At 40.6% G+C, this 18,055-nt stretch overlaps 1 protein-coding gene across 5 annotated transcripts in view; it reads right to left on the bottom strand.

Annotated features, from left to right (window-relative positions):
* Positions 1 to 18,055, bottom strand: part of LOC105249907 (FERM, ARHGEF and pleckstrin domain-containing protein 1) — a 38,436-nt gene that overhangs the window by 11,737 nt on the left and 8,644 nt on the right. For 3 of the 5 annotated variants that reach the window (XM_025406546.1, XM_025406547.1, XM_025406548.1), the window contains exon 11: positions 8,652 to 17,332. In XM_025406546.1, coding sequence (XP_025262331.1) covers positions 8,652 to 17,332 — 8,681 coding nt within the window. Of the gene's footprint in view, positions 1 to 7,989; positions 17,333 to 18,055 lie in introns of those variants that run through there. The other 2 variants (XM_025406550.1, XM_025406549.1) reach the window with 2 other exon arrangements.

The raw sequence follows: 18,055 nt of genomic DNA, 5'->3' as shown, positions 1-18,055 counted from the left end.
TCACTGAAAATAATCTTAGATCAAGTTTTCTCTAATAAACTTTTTTCACACCATTTTTTTTACAGATTTCACCCCTCATAATATTCGTGGTCTCCTACCTCCCTTCTTTCTATCCCATAAAAATTATCATCCAGTATGTATAAAAGTCTTGCGTAAAAATCAAACGATCGCAAACATAATGTTCGGCAATGAATCGAAGAAGGTGAAAAAAAAAAAAAAAAAAAAAAAAAAAAAACACGGAGAGTAGCTGGTACGCTCAGGGATTTCATTTTCGCAAGTGATTTCGCTTTTTGCTCCTCTTGCGTGCGGTCGCGCGTTTATTCGCGTTAGCTTTATTGACGTGTAGCGTGGTACTTTCCTAAAACCTGAACTATGTGCGGTATATGGCTTCCCGCTCAACGTGGGTACAGCGGTAAGAATCGATTGGTCAGGGTGCGTGGTGTTGCGTGAACCATTACGTTACGCACCTGGTTCACGCGGTAATGCATGTGCCAGGCCGGCGAGTTCACGTATCCGTTCGTGTAGGTCCACCGATTGTAATCACCACCTGTCGAAAAGCATATGTAAAGTACACCAGGCGCATACATACGCATATTTTCTATTGCGCAAAAGGCCAGTCTCGCTCTGTCCGGGATGTGATTTAGGGGACCTACGACTTCGAAATGAGTCGCCGAAAATTCGGCACTTTCGAGCACGAGAGATTCATTACGTTTCTCTGGAAAAAGAAACTTCTTCCGCTTTCGTATTTTGTCAGAAAATATATGTACGAAGGAAAAAGAGACGGAAAAAGAATATTTATTTGAAAAATAAATTTATCTAAAAAAATTTTTATCCTGAATAAAAAAAGCTAAATTTATGAAACATGTAATAAATTGTGGAACATAAAAAAAGAAAGAAGATTACTGTAAAGAAATCTGTAGATAAAAAATTTCGGGTTAGGTCTAGGAGAATCTGTAATAAGAATAACCATCCCAGGTAGAACATGAAACTCATAATGACATCATTATGACGTCATCATGATTTTATTTATCACTTAAAAGTTACCTAAACAAAAATGATTAAAAAATGAATTGAAGATGATAAAAAGAATCATAAATTTTTAAGTTCAATAATCGCATTATATAATTTTAAAAAGATTATGTTGCTTAAATATAATTAAAATATACAAGAATAATTAAATAAACAAGTAATTGCGTAACATATATAAAAAAATGATATTAATAAGTCACCAAAACATTGCCAAAAGTATATCAAATGAGATTATTATGATTTTTCTAAAATGACTTTTAGGTGACATCATAATGATGTCATTATGAGTTTCATGTTCTACCTGGGGTATATCTCATTCTTCTTCATAAATTGATCGACAAATACAACTGCTTGAAAAGACTCGAGTACTATTTTAATCGGATAATTTAATTTCGCGAATCAATAACATGCGCTCGCTCGAGACGAATCTAATAATATGATCTGGAATTGAACTTCGACTTTTATAATAGACGAAACGTATAGCCTCACATGTAACTTCGTTTAACCTTTCGCACGACACCTCATTTTCAAGTGTATAGGGTATCTTAGACTCAACTATCTTTAGCTTGTGCAGATGTTATTTATTCCTCGAGTCTTAATCGACGCGTTGAAGGAGACAAGAATACATTTGCATCTTGTTATTTTTTTCATGCATAATTCATGTATTCTTCCAATTGTGACAGTCCTGAAAAATATGCGTATTATGATACGCATTAATTAAAATTAATGATACAGGAATCTGCGATGGCAAAGATGCGTTGCGCAATAGCCGTATACAGGGTGGCCCCGAACGTAGCCAGACCCCAGCCAGACTTTGAGATCTTATAAGAAATTTAATTCTGAACAAAAAATTTTCTATAAACATGGGTCGAAAAATGCTTCCTTAAGAAGTCATCGTTCAAAAACCTCTGATGAAGAAAGACCAAAAGGTGAAAAGAAAATGAAATAAAAAGAAAATGAAACTAAATAAATTACTTGAAAAAAACGATAAAAATAAAAAATAAAAATCTTTTTCTCTTATGAAAATAAAATAATTTTTTTTTAACTAATATTTTAGTAATAGCACGTAATAATAGAAAATGAATAAAGACGTTTTTCAAGAAATTTATTTAGTTTTATTTTCTTTTTATTTCATTTTCTTTTCACCTTTTGCTCTTCCTTCATCAGAGATTTTTGAGCGATAACTTCTTAAGGAAGCATTTTTCGACCCATGTTTATAGAAAATTTTTTGTTCAGAATTAAATTTCCTATAAGATCTCCGGCTAGAACGTTCGGCCACCCTGTATATCTTGCGCCCTGAATTCGAAGACAGCGCATCGAGAGCGTGAAACACGCTTGCGATCGATGCTGCACGCATCATACGTACGATTCGCGCATACGAAGGACATTGGGACGATAATATGAAAAAATAGACTGAAATAAAGACAGATTTCGCGCGCAAGCACAGGTGAGGGATCGGGACATACAATAAGTGCGTGAGAGATGAGAGACGCGTGCGTGTATGAGTGCGATAGGTGCGATATTACGATGATGACAGGGGCGATATTCTGACGATGCACAAATGCAAGAGATGGAAGGATGTGTACCAATTCTGAATTGCAGCGAATTCGAGCGTATGAATCGCGAAAGAATCAGGAAAGATTGTGAATAATATTTCGTACAAAGATTTTTGTTTCTTTTTTTCCATAAAATTATTAATATCTACATGGCATGATTTTTATATTAATTTTTTATTAATTTTTATCGACATCGTCTCGAATTTTGACAGATGAATCCTCGATCGAATTCACTGCTTTAAATGCTCAATACACAAACGGAGATACACAATGATACTAAACGCATCAAAGGGTTTTATTCGACTAATCGCCAAGGCCGTGCCTCTAGACATTAATGTAACTAGATTATGACAAATATGATCTCTGCACCGAGTATATTCGGAGAGATGAACCTTTTATTAACCGTCTATCATTTGTCGTGTCCGCGCGTAAATTATCCGCATCCTGATATCGTAACTTTTCAAGAATCATTTTTCTTGTAATTTTAGAAATTCACCAAAACGCTTAGAATTTGAAAAATTTATACATATACTTTTTTGTCAACAATAACTTTTTATTACGATAAATAAATTATAGATTTCAAACAACGCAATTTTTAACACTCCAACATTTGCGTGTCGAAGGCTCTATTTACGTTCCTTTATTCTAATTTACATCCTGACGTTTAAACACAAATACATCCCGACATGATTGTGTAAAAAAGAAGAAAAAATTTATAAATTTTAAAATACACAAACAAGAATATTGTATTGCGTTACAAAAGTAAAAGAAAAATTTTCAAAGTTTGAAACACTACTAGATTATGACTCGCGAAGACCTCTTTTTAATTTAGATCGAAATATATTTAGAAAAAAAGATTTATTTCTATTTTTCGGGTCAACTTTTCTTGTACACGGTCCAATATGAGTCATCTATTATTCCTATCTATATACGGACCTGCAAATTAGAGCTAGTCATTCTAGAATTCTCGAAACCGCAATCTATCCAAGTGATTCAATAATAGCCATTCCAGTGATCTCTCATCGGGCAAATCCTAGAATGACTATCATTCCTAACTCGGGTTATAATATGTACGAGATGTACGAGAAAATCCAACCCCCGCGAAGCTCTGACATATAGAGTATATTCTTGATATAAATAAACTTGATCTGAATTCAATGTACAAATATGCTACAAAATTCAATATATTTAAATATTAAACCTAACAGTCATCGTGATCGCTAATTTATCGAGCAAAATAATGGCATGCTATTATTCAATTCAATGGCTGTGTTTCTTTTTGTATTTCGCATACTTTGCATTGTGTATTCTTTCAATATACAGGATGGCCCTGAACGTTCCAGCCAGACTTTGAGATCTTATAGGAAATTTAATTTTGAACAAAAAAATTTCCTATAAACATGAGTCGAAAAATGCTTCTTTAAGAAGTTATCGCTCAAAAATCTCTGATGAAGGAAGAGCAAAAGGTGAAAAGAAAATGAAATAAAAAGAAAATGAAACTAAATAAATTTCTTGAAAAAAAAAAAACGATAAAAATAAAAAATAAAAATCTTTTTCTTTTATGAAAATAAAATAAAAGTTAGTTAAAAAAAAATTATTTTATGAAAAATGATAAAAATTATTTATACCCATGTTTATAGGAAATTTTTTGTTCAGAATTAAATTTCCTATAAAATTTCAAAGTCTGGCTGGAACATTCGGGGCCACTCTGTATAATATGCGATAATTGAATAACGATTAAACGTAACTGCATAATAGCGACACTTGCATATATATTACAGAAAATTTCCGATATATCGATAGAATATAACGATCACGGTTCATTATCAGAAACTGCTGCAACTCCTGAACGTTTATTGACGAGTTATTGCTGCAATTAATTATATTTACTATAAATATATATTTGAAAGTTGTGTATACTTTAGCAACAAAATGGACTTTTAAAGATATATTGTTTTAGCTGCCATTTAAATGATCACGTTCTCTGTAATGAGAAAGGGACGTTTTAAGAGCTTAATTTCAGTTTCATAAAATATTAAATTAACCCTGCAGTTCCATATGCGGATCTACTTTTATCCCTTTTAATTTTTTCAATTCCGTCATTATCCGTCATATTTAAAATGTGATAACTCTGTGTATGAAAAAGTGTATTACTTCAAATATTTTCAAAAATTATGTAACTCAATCTTTCATTTTAAAATATGTACTTAACAATAGATAAAAAATAGGTTCGATTAAAATCTATGACGTTAATTAAAACATATACAGAGTTTATCTAATCTAAGAAATTTTTTAAATTTATCCGTCATATTTAAAATGTGATAACTCTGCGTATGAAAAAGTGTATTACTTCAAATATTTTCAAAAATTATGTAACTCAATCTTACATTTTAAAATATGTACTTAACAATAGATAAAAAATAGATTCGATTAAAATCTATGACGTTAATTAAAACATATACAGAGTTTATCTAATCTAAGAAAAATAAAATTAAAAATATCAGAGATCATCCTATAAATAAGATAGATAAATATTAATAGCCCTAAATAGGATTAAAAGTTTGAAGTAATTGTAATAGTTGGAGATTTCCGTATGTGTAATTCGAGAGGAATGAACAGAATTGCGTTTCTCCGAGAATATGCATTCAAATTCCTTGTAAATCGTACAATTCATAATTGTTATCTTTGGAATACACACAAACACACACTAGGTTCGTAACAGCCATCACAATGCACAGCAGTGCACTCATTTTCTCTCTTGTGTAATCAATACCTACGCTTACGTATATTTTACCTATCTAAGAATGTCGACAGGCACACGACGCACACGCACGTGTACGCGACGACTCATTAACGCCTCACTATCATTAAATTGTGCATGCGACGAACGTGGTATAAAAAACTAGGCACAATACAAGCTGAAACCAATGGGACTTCCTATCGGCTTGCACGGATTCCTTTTTTTTTTTAATTTTCTTTCCTTCCGGTTAACACGTTCCGGTAGCGCGTCTCTCACTGGGAGATTCCTCGGACATTTCTCTCATAAATCTCTCGCCACAAAACTCTTCCTTTAAACCTTCGGCCTAAGGAAACGAATAATCGTGACAAGTAAATGTATGCACGTATGTCGTTAGCCTCGAATAAAAAATTCCTCGAATGGACAAAAAAAAAACAGCCACACAGAGAAAAATATCATTCAACTGCCAAGAAAAGCGATTACTCTCAGTTCATTTTTCTTTTTTTAAGTAATAGTTTTCTTCAATAAAGAATATATTCTTGATAATAGCCTTCAAATATACTCATCACAAGTGTTAGAAAATCTCATTATCATGTACTCAAAAGAAGAATTTATTTTCTGTTCAAGAATATTGTAAAGTTGTATCAAAGAAAAATCAAACTTACTTTACGTCAACTCTTGTAGTAAGCAAACCAAATTTTTGTTTTAATTTAATATTCTTGACTAAAATACTGCACTTACTAAAATTCAGAATATATTCAATTAAATTTAATGCTTGTGGTGAATTTATGATATATTTGCGGATATACAAACTTGTGATGTACTTAAAATAAATAATATTTACTTGAATACAGTATACATTTTTCTCTGTGCAAGTATCCGGAAATACTACCTCTGTCTACATGTAATCTTTATCCCTGTATAATAGATAACAAAATAAATAATAAAATCTAGTAACAATTTTCTACGAGATCTAATGTGGGACACGTCTAAAATCTCTCGGTTCGCGATCTGCGTATTTTTCAACGATTTATCCGTTTAAGTAAAAATAAATTGACAGATTAACGTTGACGAGGTCTGTGTAGCGGAGGAAACTCGTCTTCACGCGAGTTTTTCTCATCTTACTATAGGATTGCGACTGGACTCCCATGACGAATTTTCGACGAAGAAGAAAAAAATACGTATACCACGTTTATGTATCTATGTTGAGCAATTGTTCTCTTCCTTCTATAATCGTCATACGTGAACCGAACCGCGGCGAAATCATAGATCGCATTTTTATTACAATTATGTGCTGTTTGGAATTCAGTTCTGAATTGGAAACAATCGCCGACGAACCGGTTATTCCGCCTCGATTTGTTCCTCTCTCCCTCAAGAGAGAGAGAAAGAGAGAGACAGAGAAAGAAAGATCTCTCGGCGATCTCTACTCTTTGCAATTGATTGTCCTTGGTGAATTCAAGTCGCGCGACCGAGTAGTGTCACTTTTGCAAACGCCGTGTGATTTCTATTTAACCCTTTAATGCTGCGTTTAGCGTAACACGAATACACGTGCCGTAGGAGTTAGATGTGATTCTAACAAAGTTATATTAAGGATGTTTTGCATGTACAATCTCAGCAAAAAGTAGCTGAAAATTAATATTGACGAATATATCCACTTTTGTATTTTGAGTAAGAAATTGTGTAGAATATTAGTTTGATCTTAGCTACAGCGCAGAGATGTATTTTTTAATATTTATTGCGTTTTTACTGAAATATTCCGAATTTTGTTAATCGAAATGATTAACTTTCGACAGACAATTTCGCCTTGTGACAGATACATAGCTAACTTCATTAAATTATTTTTAATATCTTTTTAACCAGTTATTATTTGTATAATATTATTTGACCAAATATGTCCTCTATAAACTTTTACAAATTTTAAACAAATTCTGAATATTATTTCCATGTGTTTTTGTCATTTGAATCGACGTGATTATACGTTTCCCATTAGAATACATGTTAATTCGGTGCAAATTAAAATCCTTATAACTTGTGAACGCTTTAGTAAATCGATTTCAAAATTATACTGAAGATTCTAAACATATGTAAGGACATTCTGTACAATTTTCATTAAATTCTCAATATTTTGAAAATAGGTACAAAACATCCTTAATCATTTCGATTAACAAAATTTGGAATATTTCAGTAAAAACGCAATAAATATTAAAAAATACATCTCTGCACTGTAGCTAAGATCAAATTATAATATTCCACACAATTTCTCATACTCAAAATACACCAAAAGTGGATATTCGTCAATAATGATTTTCAGCTACTTTTTGCTGGAATTGTACATACAAAACATCCTTAAAAAAAAAAAGAAAAAGAAAATATTACTTATTTAATTACTCCAGCACACAAGATTTCTTTAGACTACTGCTGGAAGAGGAAGGGGAGCGTGAAGGATGAAAAGATTGGGGACTATCTCGTGCGATAACCCAAATAAAGATTGGACCGATTAAAGGGTTAAAAATGATTACGCGGTTTTATATATACGACTTAAATTTACGATTATTCTCTCGAAAATTCTACGCGTCGCTCTCTTTCGATCTCTATCTTATAATGTCGTATATTATTATTATTATTATTATTATTTTATTATTATTATTATTATTATTATTATTATTATTATTATTATTATTACTAGGATATAACGCGTCGATTGTGCACGTCGATCGTAATAATGAAGATATTCGCTTTCCGTGTTATGCATGAGTATAGTACTTGCCAAGTACTCGTCTACGAGGAGGAAGGGAATCGGGGGAGGGGGGGGGATAGGGGGTCTCCGAAGGAGTTCTATTATGATAGTAATATCAAAGTAAACCGGGTCTCTCTAAAACGTGTAACAAACGTGTGTATTATTCCGTATCTCTAACGATAATTATGCTAAATTCTCTTCGTGCAGATTTTGATCATTCTCGTTTGGGTCTCCCAAACCCTTTCGCCGTCGTTAATGGTGTAACTGTTTCGCCTCGAACATACCCGTATAATATAATTCTCGATCGCTGAGCGTTTAATCGTCATCGTTGAATTCGTGATCGTTTGCGAAAACAAAGGCCAGAGTTGTCGATCCGGGTTTTGCGATTGATCTTGGGTTCGTGCGATAGATACGAGAGAGAAACGTCAACGCGTCCGCTTCTAAAGATCGATCGATTCTACGTATTTCTCGTGGGGGTCCTATCGATTTAAGCCCAGACGAGTGTGGCTAATTATTTATCCTCTCCGTCTCTCCTTCTGTCCCCTCGGCGCCTCTATTTAAGAATCATCGTCAACGTTGTTTGGGAATCGCGTCAACGCTGCTGCTGGCGACGTCGTTCGTCCTTCGCCTCGGACATCTCATCGTCCTCGTCATCGTCCATGTCGAGATTCTGGCTCTCCGTCAGCAGAGGCGGTGGTATCGTGGCCACGTCGAAGCTGGAGTCGGTGCTGGAGACTATATGGCCGTCCTTAACTTCGAGATCGACGACAACGCGATGTCGTCTCTTGGCGTTCTGCTGACGTTTCCTACGGAAAGCCCGTTGGCCCCGATCGGGGGTGTGCGCGGGACTGTCCATGCTCGAGGAAGTGTCCCCCTCGCTTTGGGGGCTGCGACTCGACGAGTAAGGCATTGTTTTCGTTCTGATCTGCGTCCTAATCTGCATTGGCGGACTGGACGTGGTCGACTCGCCGCTCTGACTCGTCGTGGAATAATACGGGGTCGATTTGGCTCGAATTGGCACCATTACAGGCCGCTCGGTGGAACGGGTGCCTTGATACCTGCCCGCGTCATGAGGGCTCGGCTCCGAGAAACCACGATCGAATTTGCCCAATGCTTTCATTCCTGGCCTCTCCGGAGGGAGGTCTCTTCGCTCCTCCGAGAACCAATCGTCATCCGCCAGCCTCGATTGTAGCGTGAGATCAGCGTATTTCTCGTGCATGTCCTCCGAACTGTCCCCGCGGCCAACCTCCATCCGGACTTGGTCGCCGCTGGAGTACTTCATGGCGGGCACGTTGTCGTACAGTTGGTCCTCCTCATCCTCCTCGGGAATTGGCAGCGCCGTGTCATCGACGCAGAGCGTCGTTTCATCCTCCGGAAGCATTTGGAAGTCAAGATCGTCGATAGCCTCGTCGTACTCGTTTCGAAGAGTGATGCGAGGCGGTGAGATCCCGGCGTATTCCGGATAAATGCCCTGCTGCTGCTCGTCGTCGTCCTCGTAACGACGCAATCTATGATGCTCGTCGAATTGACTCTCGATAAATCGTCGTGCTTCGTCCAATTCGTCGCAATGCGTTCGAGCTTGACGAACATCATCGTCCTCGAGAGTCTCCCCGATCTTTTGAAAAGCTCCGCATTGCTCGGTCGTCGAGTCAACAGCTTCACCCTCATCATATCGAAACGGGGAGGTAGCTGTCGCGGGTGGAGAAGGCAGTGGTGGCGAGACGGGTAGGGGTAACGAAGATGGAGACGGTGGCGAGGGAAGAGAAGAGGTGTCGGCAGTCTGACATTTGGAATTCGGCCTCATGCTGGTCGCGCTCCTCTCGGACGTCGTGGTATCGCTTTGGCTCTTGTCGGCCGCTGGGGAGTAATATTGTTGCGGTATCACCGTCGTGCTACCCGACCAATCCGAGATAGAGGCGCCGAGCTCCGCCAACGAATTGTCGTCAGACTTGGTGCCGGAGTATTGGCAAAATTGACGCACAGTATTGTTCGAGCTGGACCACTCGGACATGGATAGGCCCATCGACGTGTCCTCGCTATGAGACGAGCCGGTTATGTACGAGTTCGATTTTGGCTTCACCGCGATTTTAACCGTACCGTCGACCGTTGTCGCAGACGTCGAACTTTGTCCGTCCTCCAAAAAGGTCGAGTGAAGATCGTCGTGCAGAGTTCGATTCTCATCGCTCGAATCGCTGTCCCGTTCAGCACCGTGAACAGGGGTCTCGGTACTATCCGTGACGGTGACTTTGACGGCTTCCTCTGGTTTGATTTCCATATAGAATGTCTCCACGTGGCTTACCACAGGCGTGTCGAAAACGGGTGAACTCGGGGGCGATGGCCAGTCCTCGGAGCTTTGTAGTTGCAACCGCGACCTTCTGTTCGCTCGCGGAGACTTGGAATCGTCCTCTTGTCCTCCAATCACGTCGATAGGAATATCCGGTAGCTCGGAGGATGTTCTGCGATCGTCCGAAACAGATGGTAACGCCGTGCCAGACGGGGGGTCCGATGACAAAGATGGTTGATGATCGCTCGACATTAAAGATTCATCATCGAGACTCGGCGACCTCGAACTGGGTTTGAAAGAGTCTTCCAAGTCGCTCTTGTCTTGCTCCGATGTAGTCGATCGCTCGGATATTCTGGAGAGCGTACGAGAAAGCGAAAACGCGCCGTAGTTGGCCAATATTTCGGGTCCGATAGGATAGATGAAGCTGCCAGGAAAATCCGCTAGATCCTCCTGAAAACTGTCCTCGTTTTGACCGTTGCTATCCTCGGATTGCGATTGTTGCGCATTGTTTTCATCCTGGGGTGCCCAGCCCTCCTCCAAACTGGAACTACCGGAACTCTCTTGTGGAAACGATTTCCACGTAGTGCTCATCTCGTGTTTCGGAGCTGGTTGCGAGCCATTGCTATCGTCATCTAGGGAACCACTGCGAGCGCCTTCGATCAGAGCAATTTCCCGACGATCTACTATAGGTTGTATCTGACCGATCCCCAGGGGCCGGGCGATGGAACACGAACTGGAATCCGGGTCCTCTCTGTCCGGTGTCCAAGTGTTGGTTTCCTCACTTCTCGAGCGTTCGGTACTCAATCTGAGCTTCTTATCGATAGATAAACGATTCGAGTCTGCGATCTCCACGGTTTCTTTGACAGGCTCGTCCTCTGGCAATTCTTCCGCGGTCTCCTCGTCTTCTCTTTTCATTTCCAGATATTCCGGTGTCAGCTCGACTTCGACCAACGTTTTCTCGTCCATCTTATCGACACCGTAATCCGGGGAGCTCATTTCGCTATCCACGCCTCGCATTTGCACTTGCGTATCGAGCGCATCTAACGTATCTTCGCTTGTATCGAGAGAGTCGAGTCGTTTGTTTTCCTCTTCTTCGCGTTCGTCAATCTCCTCCATCTCCTGTCTCTCCTCCTCTTCGTCCTCCGGATTTCCTTCGTCGTCCGAACACTCTTCGATGGATATCTGTATCGGCGACTTGACCATATCTGGAGGCTCATCTTGATCGTAATATTGGAGAAAGTATTTTTCGTCTTCTCGAACTACACTTATGGTTACGTCAGGAACATCATCTCTCTCGGATGGACCTTTTTGGTCGGAACCTTCGATTTTGGAACGAAGATCTTCTGGATGAGTAGGAGATTTTATTGATGTCGTTTCGCCAATCTTTACATTTCCCTCTTCATTTTCATCTTCGATAGTATCCTTTGATAGTTCGGCTTGCTTTTGCTTGGAAACGACAACTTCCGTACTTGCGCTCTTCACGAAGATCACCGATGATTGATCCGATCGAGCAGCTCTCGAAGGCACGTCAGCTTTCGTCGCTTCGAAACTCTTCTGAGATATTTCCTGTTCACCACCAGACTCCGCGGAACTTTGGTCGATAAATTTCGTGGCTTCTTCTATTTGGGCGCTTTCAATGATATTCTCATTGTCATTGATGTAACTAATAAAGGGAATTTGTCTCCCACTCTCTTGTCCTTCGTAAGGTATCAAATCGATGCTGGTAACAATCTCATTGCATTCCGTTAATGGTGATTCTAAATATTGCGCCGAAGTCTCGGTGACGGACAAAGAATCGGTGCATATCTCCGGAATGGTTGTATGATCGGTGCTGTCGGATCTGTGATTCGGAGAGGCTTCCATCTGCGCCGATTGCGCCTTCGTTATCGTACCTTCTCGAGCAGCTTCTTCGGCATTCTCTCGATCCTCCAGATTCTCCGATACATCCACCGTGTCGTCCTTGCTGGAGAACGCGTTCGCTGGTGGGAGTCTGTGCACAGAGATCACTGCGGCATCCAAGGACTTGGCGCGTCGCTGAGCGGTAGGTGACTGCGTCGCTCCTTGACGTTGCAGAGCGCCAATCCCGCTACCTTCGGAAAGACCAAGACGCGCGCGAGCAAACAATATCGGCGTTTGTCCCGGTTTACGTAATACTAAGGGGGACTGAGTCAATTCTTGAACAAGCGCGCTTTTCTTTGCGCTGTCCTTTGTTAGTTCCTTTAATTCCTTGGCCAATAATTCCTTGATCAGCTCCTTGGATTCATCCGTTACTACAGTCCGTTTAGTCTCGATCGGTTGATCGATTACGACGTCAGGTTTGACGCATGATTTAGAATCTTTCTCCAGCTTAGACTGCTTCGATTCATTAACCTCTTCACTAGCTTCTATTTTCGATGCTACTTTGCCGCGCGTTGATTTTGAATCCTGCTTCGATACCACGTCCCTCGCGATGGCTGATTTACCCTCGGTTTTGGAGTCGGTCTTAGTAGCAGTCTTGGATACGATGGTCCTCTTTGGGGATATTTTTTCTACCGAATCCTTTTTCTCCGTACTTCCCAAGCTCTTTGATATTCCTAGCGATTTGGGTCTGGATTTTTCGGATTTTATTGTGCCTTTAATCAATTCATCGTCGACTGACGCGGATTTCGCGCGAGTACTTTTCGCCTCTTCCTTGTCGTCCTTCGACGTCGAGAATGGCTTGTCGGACAGTCTGGTTACGGACTTCGATCTACCTTTTTGAACGATGCTTACCTCTGGCGCTACATCAGTCGAATCGATAATTATAATCTCTTGTGGCATTTCGCCGAGCTTTAATTTGGATTTGTCAATTTTTGTATTCACCACTGGTGCACGCGACTCTTTCGACGCACTCTTTTTCAGTGGCGGTTTGTCACCCTCCAATGATTTCGATTGTTTCTTGAAGTCTTTCTTCGGTTCTGATTTCATTTTTTTCATTCTTTTCGGAGAAACATCCTGCACGAAATGCTTATTCTCGACTTCCGGTGAAAGCAATGTATCGATCGGCGCTTTTTCTTCCGCTAGAGACAGGGACTTTGATCTTAACGGTTCTGCGTGCGGTCTCAACATGAAAGGAACGAATTCAGGAACTTTAAGACTATCCAACTCTAGAGCAGGTTTCACAGGCACTTCATCTAAAGGCAAATCGGCGACTGGATCCACAAAATCGTCAAATCCTGTATCGATGATCTTAGGTCTCGATATCTTTGTAGCGGAATTTTTACTAACTTCCGAAAATTTTGATTCTATTCTCTCTAAAATACGCTTCGTCTTTTCGGGAATACTTGGTTTCTCTAATATTTTCGGTTTCTCTGGAATCGGTGGTTTTTCCATTTTTATTTCCGCTGCAGCTGATATATGAACTTCAGCTATAACGGACTGTACGTTCTCTTTCCGTTGATCATCATCGGACAAGTCATCGACGGTTCGTTTCAATGATTGGGCAAATTCTTTAATCATTGCTCGTTGAATTTTTCCGACTTGATCGTCCACATTATCCGCCTTTCCATCGCCGGGGATTTCTGGTAACGGTATCTTCTCAATGCTATCTTGTTTCTCTAAACTATCATCCGGCGCTTTCAGACTATCTTTTTCAAGTTTCGTCTTACGTTCCAGGTTTTGTTTCATTTCCATGCTGACAACGTCCGCAAAATTCAGAGCGATTTTTGATTTAATATCCACCATTTTCGCAACGTTAGTAGGACTTCTGGGCGCCCCATCAATAGATTTCTTCTTCTGTATTACGGAAACAATAGTTATGTTAGGATCGGTCGGTGATTTTTTGGGCGAACGTTTCTCGAGGGCCGATATAATGGTAACATTCGGTTCGATCGGAGATAATTTCGAAGGTTTTTTATCCAAACTAGAAGATTTTTTGCACGTGTAATCTTCGTTGATGATAACCTCGGTTCTATTTCTATCTAAAGAACCGCCCTTCTGCGAAAGCTTATCGGAAGATTGAGTCTTCGCGTTCGCCTTCGAAGGGCTTCTGTTGGTAGGCGATAAACTGCAAACGATACTCTTTGGATCCGTGGGCGAGAGTTTCGATGTGGGACTTAAAATACTCTTCGGCTTGTCCGATGGACTCAATATCGATTTTGGTCTTGCGGCAGTAATTGTGCCGCTCTTCGATTTATCCGGGGATAGTTTGCTGCTAGCTTTGTCTATCGAGGAAAGCTTAGTTAAATCAAAGTAGGAAATGTCCGTTATCATTTTCAACGGCAGCTTCGGCAAGTCCTTGACAGTACTCTTGACATTCTTCGAAGTCTTGCTGCTATCCGATTCGGACTTTTCATCAGATGCCGTACCGTTCATGACGTGTCTTTTGTGTAACGTGTATGGTATATCGACGTTAGTCTTTTGCATGGTCGCCGCACTATCCGAAAATGGTTCTTCATCGCCGGAATCAGCGGGAGTCAAATCTATGGACTTTTGATGCATCAACATGTGTCGTTTGCTGTTGGATCCTAATCTCTGTCGTGCCGGATTCGGGTCACTCTTCGTACGTTCTACCGGGACGTGACCAGGCAACGCGGTTTCTTCGAAACCCAGGACGACCCCGCCGATGACCTTCGGCTCGTATTCGGTGAAGACGGTCTTCGGCTTTAAATTGTCCATTTCATGCGGTATGCCAATGACAGTCTCCGTACGAGATTCGAGGGACAGTTTCGCTTGTCGTTCCCGTTCTCGTCTCTCGTCGTCCTTTCGCGCTTTCTCCAAACTCCTCCAGTCGTCCCGCTCCCGTGGTTTCTCCTCCGATTTGCCCTTCTCGGGTTTGCTCCTGCTCTTTTTTTGCTCTTTGTAATGTTCCACCTTGTCAATATTCTTCTTACGCTCAGCGTTATCGAAATCCAGGCACTCGAGGCTTCTTCCTTCCCGCGATTCTAAGCGTCCCAAATATTTTCGCTCCCGCGAGTCCAGTTTCTCTAGACTCTTTCGCTCGGCGCTCCTTGATTCCACCTTCCTTTCGTAAATTCGATCTCTCTGCTCGTAACGTTCCAATGATTTTAAACGTTCGATTGTTCGCGGATCGAAGTCAAATTTTTGAGAATCCAGCCTCTCTATGCTCATTCTTCGTTGCTCCTTCGGAGTTAACCGTTCGAACGGACTTCTATTGCCGGAATCGAAGCGTTCCAAAGTATGCCTCTCGTAGTCAATAGAAGCCGCTCTGCTCTTCCTCGATTCTTGAGAATCAATTCGTTCGATGCTTCTTTCCCTACGTTCTCGCGTATCCGAATGTCGATGAGTGCTTCTTTCCTTAGGACTCCTCAGATACTCCATGCTGCTACGCAGCCCTTGAGAATCTAAACGATCGACACTCTTACCACGTGATTCATAGAAATCATTGTAATAAAAGGCACTCTTTTCCTTCGAATCGAAATGCTCGTAACTTTTCTCACGCAAATCGAGCCGCTCGATGCTCCTACGTAATTCGCGCATATCGATTCGATCTATACTGCGACGACCGTAATTGTCCGATTTTCGCGAATCGAGTCGATCCATGGATCGACGCTCCCGCGAATCGCTTTTATCAATTCGTCTGGAATCCCTCGAATAGTCCCTCTCAATTCGTTTCCGCTCCTCTCTCTCGACACTTCTACGCTCTTTCGACAAGACTTTCTCGACCTTAATATCAGAATCTCGCGATTTTCTATCCCTAGACTTGTGTCCGCGACCTAAGCTACCTGTCTCGACGTACAATCGCGGCGGATGATCGTCCAAGCTAGCGATACTGCGTGCTCTAGTAGTCCTACCTTTTGCACCATGATCTAATACGGTTCTATTCCCGTCAACCGGGCTCAGATCGTCGTCTATTCGCGATTTTGGACGCATAATACCCTCGTCTCGCAAGACCTCCGAATCCACATGAGTAATCTTATACTTTGGCTTTAGGTTCTTCAACTCGTTGAGAACGGAAACCTTTTGTTTTTGCACCTGCAAGATTACGGGATCTTTTTTGGCCGAGTCCTGATGCGGAATAGCCGTCTTGGACGGCTGTTCCACAGAATTGGCGTGTCTCGTCTCAAATTTGCGTTCTATTTGAGTGGATGATCGTTGTATTCTGGATTCGGTGATTACATAATCGTCTGGCTTAGATATAGTCGAGTACCGATCGATGGACTTGGCTTTTGTATTTTTAAGGTCAATTAATGCAGACTTGCATTGTTGCCTCTCAGAAGGCTTCAACGATCTATGCTTGACGAAGGAATCGGTCTCGGAGTCCATTTGGAACATCTCGTGCTCGATTCCTTCGTCGCTCTGATCGGATATCGGCTCGTCATGCGGACTGGAATATGATTCCGGATATTCGAATTCGTGCTCGCGTTCCAAAAGCTCGTAAGAATCGTGCGAGAGATCGTCATGCGACAAATCTCCAGCGGGACCCGATTCCTCATGACCCGATTCGGTAGACAACGACGACGTTCCCGGGTAGGAACTGCTGTAGACACGCTCGGGGACAGAGTCGTGATCTAAAGAAGGTAATTTCGAACTAGCGGCGCTATACGAACGATTACTCTCGTCGTAACGTGTTACGGGATTATCTAGTTCACCTTGAGAGGCTAATTGGAATGGGTCTAATGGCGGTTCCGCGGTGACCTTATCGTCCCGCGGTCGCGCTTTACCAGAGTCCTCGAAACTAGAAGCATATAGCTCGCGACAACTAGCCGACCGCTGCCAGGGGTGTCTGGGCAGAGGTCGTGGTGGTGGGAATTCGGGGGGACTGCTGTTAGAGGGGCTGATACGACCTGTTGATGAAATCCGTTGTTGACTGGTAGCATGCATCTGCCGCGGTGCTGGGACCTGGCTGGGGGTGGCTGGCGAATGGACGTCGATAGAGGTGAGCGTCCGAAACGATGTAGCTGTGTCTTCTCGACGGTGAATCGTCCCGCCCATCGAGACACTCGTCACAGTCGTCGGAGAATCCAGTGTCATCGAGCCGCATGACAGAGACAGAGCTGGGGTTGCCAGGGCTGAAAAAATTGCATGCATAAATCTCTTTCGCTTTCCCATCGCATATCTTTCACATAAAGAACCTTAGCGCGTAATTCTCATTATGTGATTATATCTTTGTCTTTGTAATTATTCTAATGAATATTTAATTAAAGGAACATTTTATTCTTTGAAAAAGTCAATCAATCTCGGGTGTACTCGATTGATTCTTCTTTTAATATCTTATCTTGACATTAATAATCCCTAGATTAATATCTTAATTCCACTGTAATAATTATTATATTAATTAATATCTTATATTCCACTGTAATAATTATTATACTGATGCTATTATCTTTTAATAATGTTTTACAAAAAGGCTTGTTTTTTATATTTTTATTTATTTAAAGGCTATTAATACCACTCTGACACCCTTCGTGATCGAAACTAATCGATATTCAATTTTATTTTTAGTTTTCGAGGTATGAAACTGATATATCATAAATATTCTAATTTCATATTTTGAGTGCATAGTTTAACAATTATCTCAATATGCAATTATTAACGAAATGAAATCTCAAATCTCCACATATGTGTGATTATATATTTCTTTATAAATTTTCCTTTATTTTTATATGTATAATTCTTATAAACATAACTTCTTACGCACAAAGGTCATTTGAAAACAATCTATTTAAGATACGCTAATCTACTCTACTATTACAGTACTTCAGTTATGATACGGTGAAAAGAAATGAGGCTAG

This window comes from Camponotus floridanus, unplaced genomic scaffold, assembly GCF_003227725.1.
Source record: "Camponotus floridanus strain SB8 unplaced genomic scaffold, Cflo_v7.5 scaffold148, whole genome shotgun sequence".
NCBI classification, from domain to species: domain Eukaryota; kingdom Metazoa; phylum Arthropoda; class Insecta; order Hymenoptera; family Formicidae; genus Camponotus; species Camponotus floridanus.
Note: the sequence above shows the minus strand (reverse complement) of the source record. Positions and strands in the feature narration are given on the sequence as shown.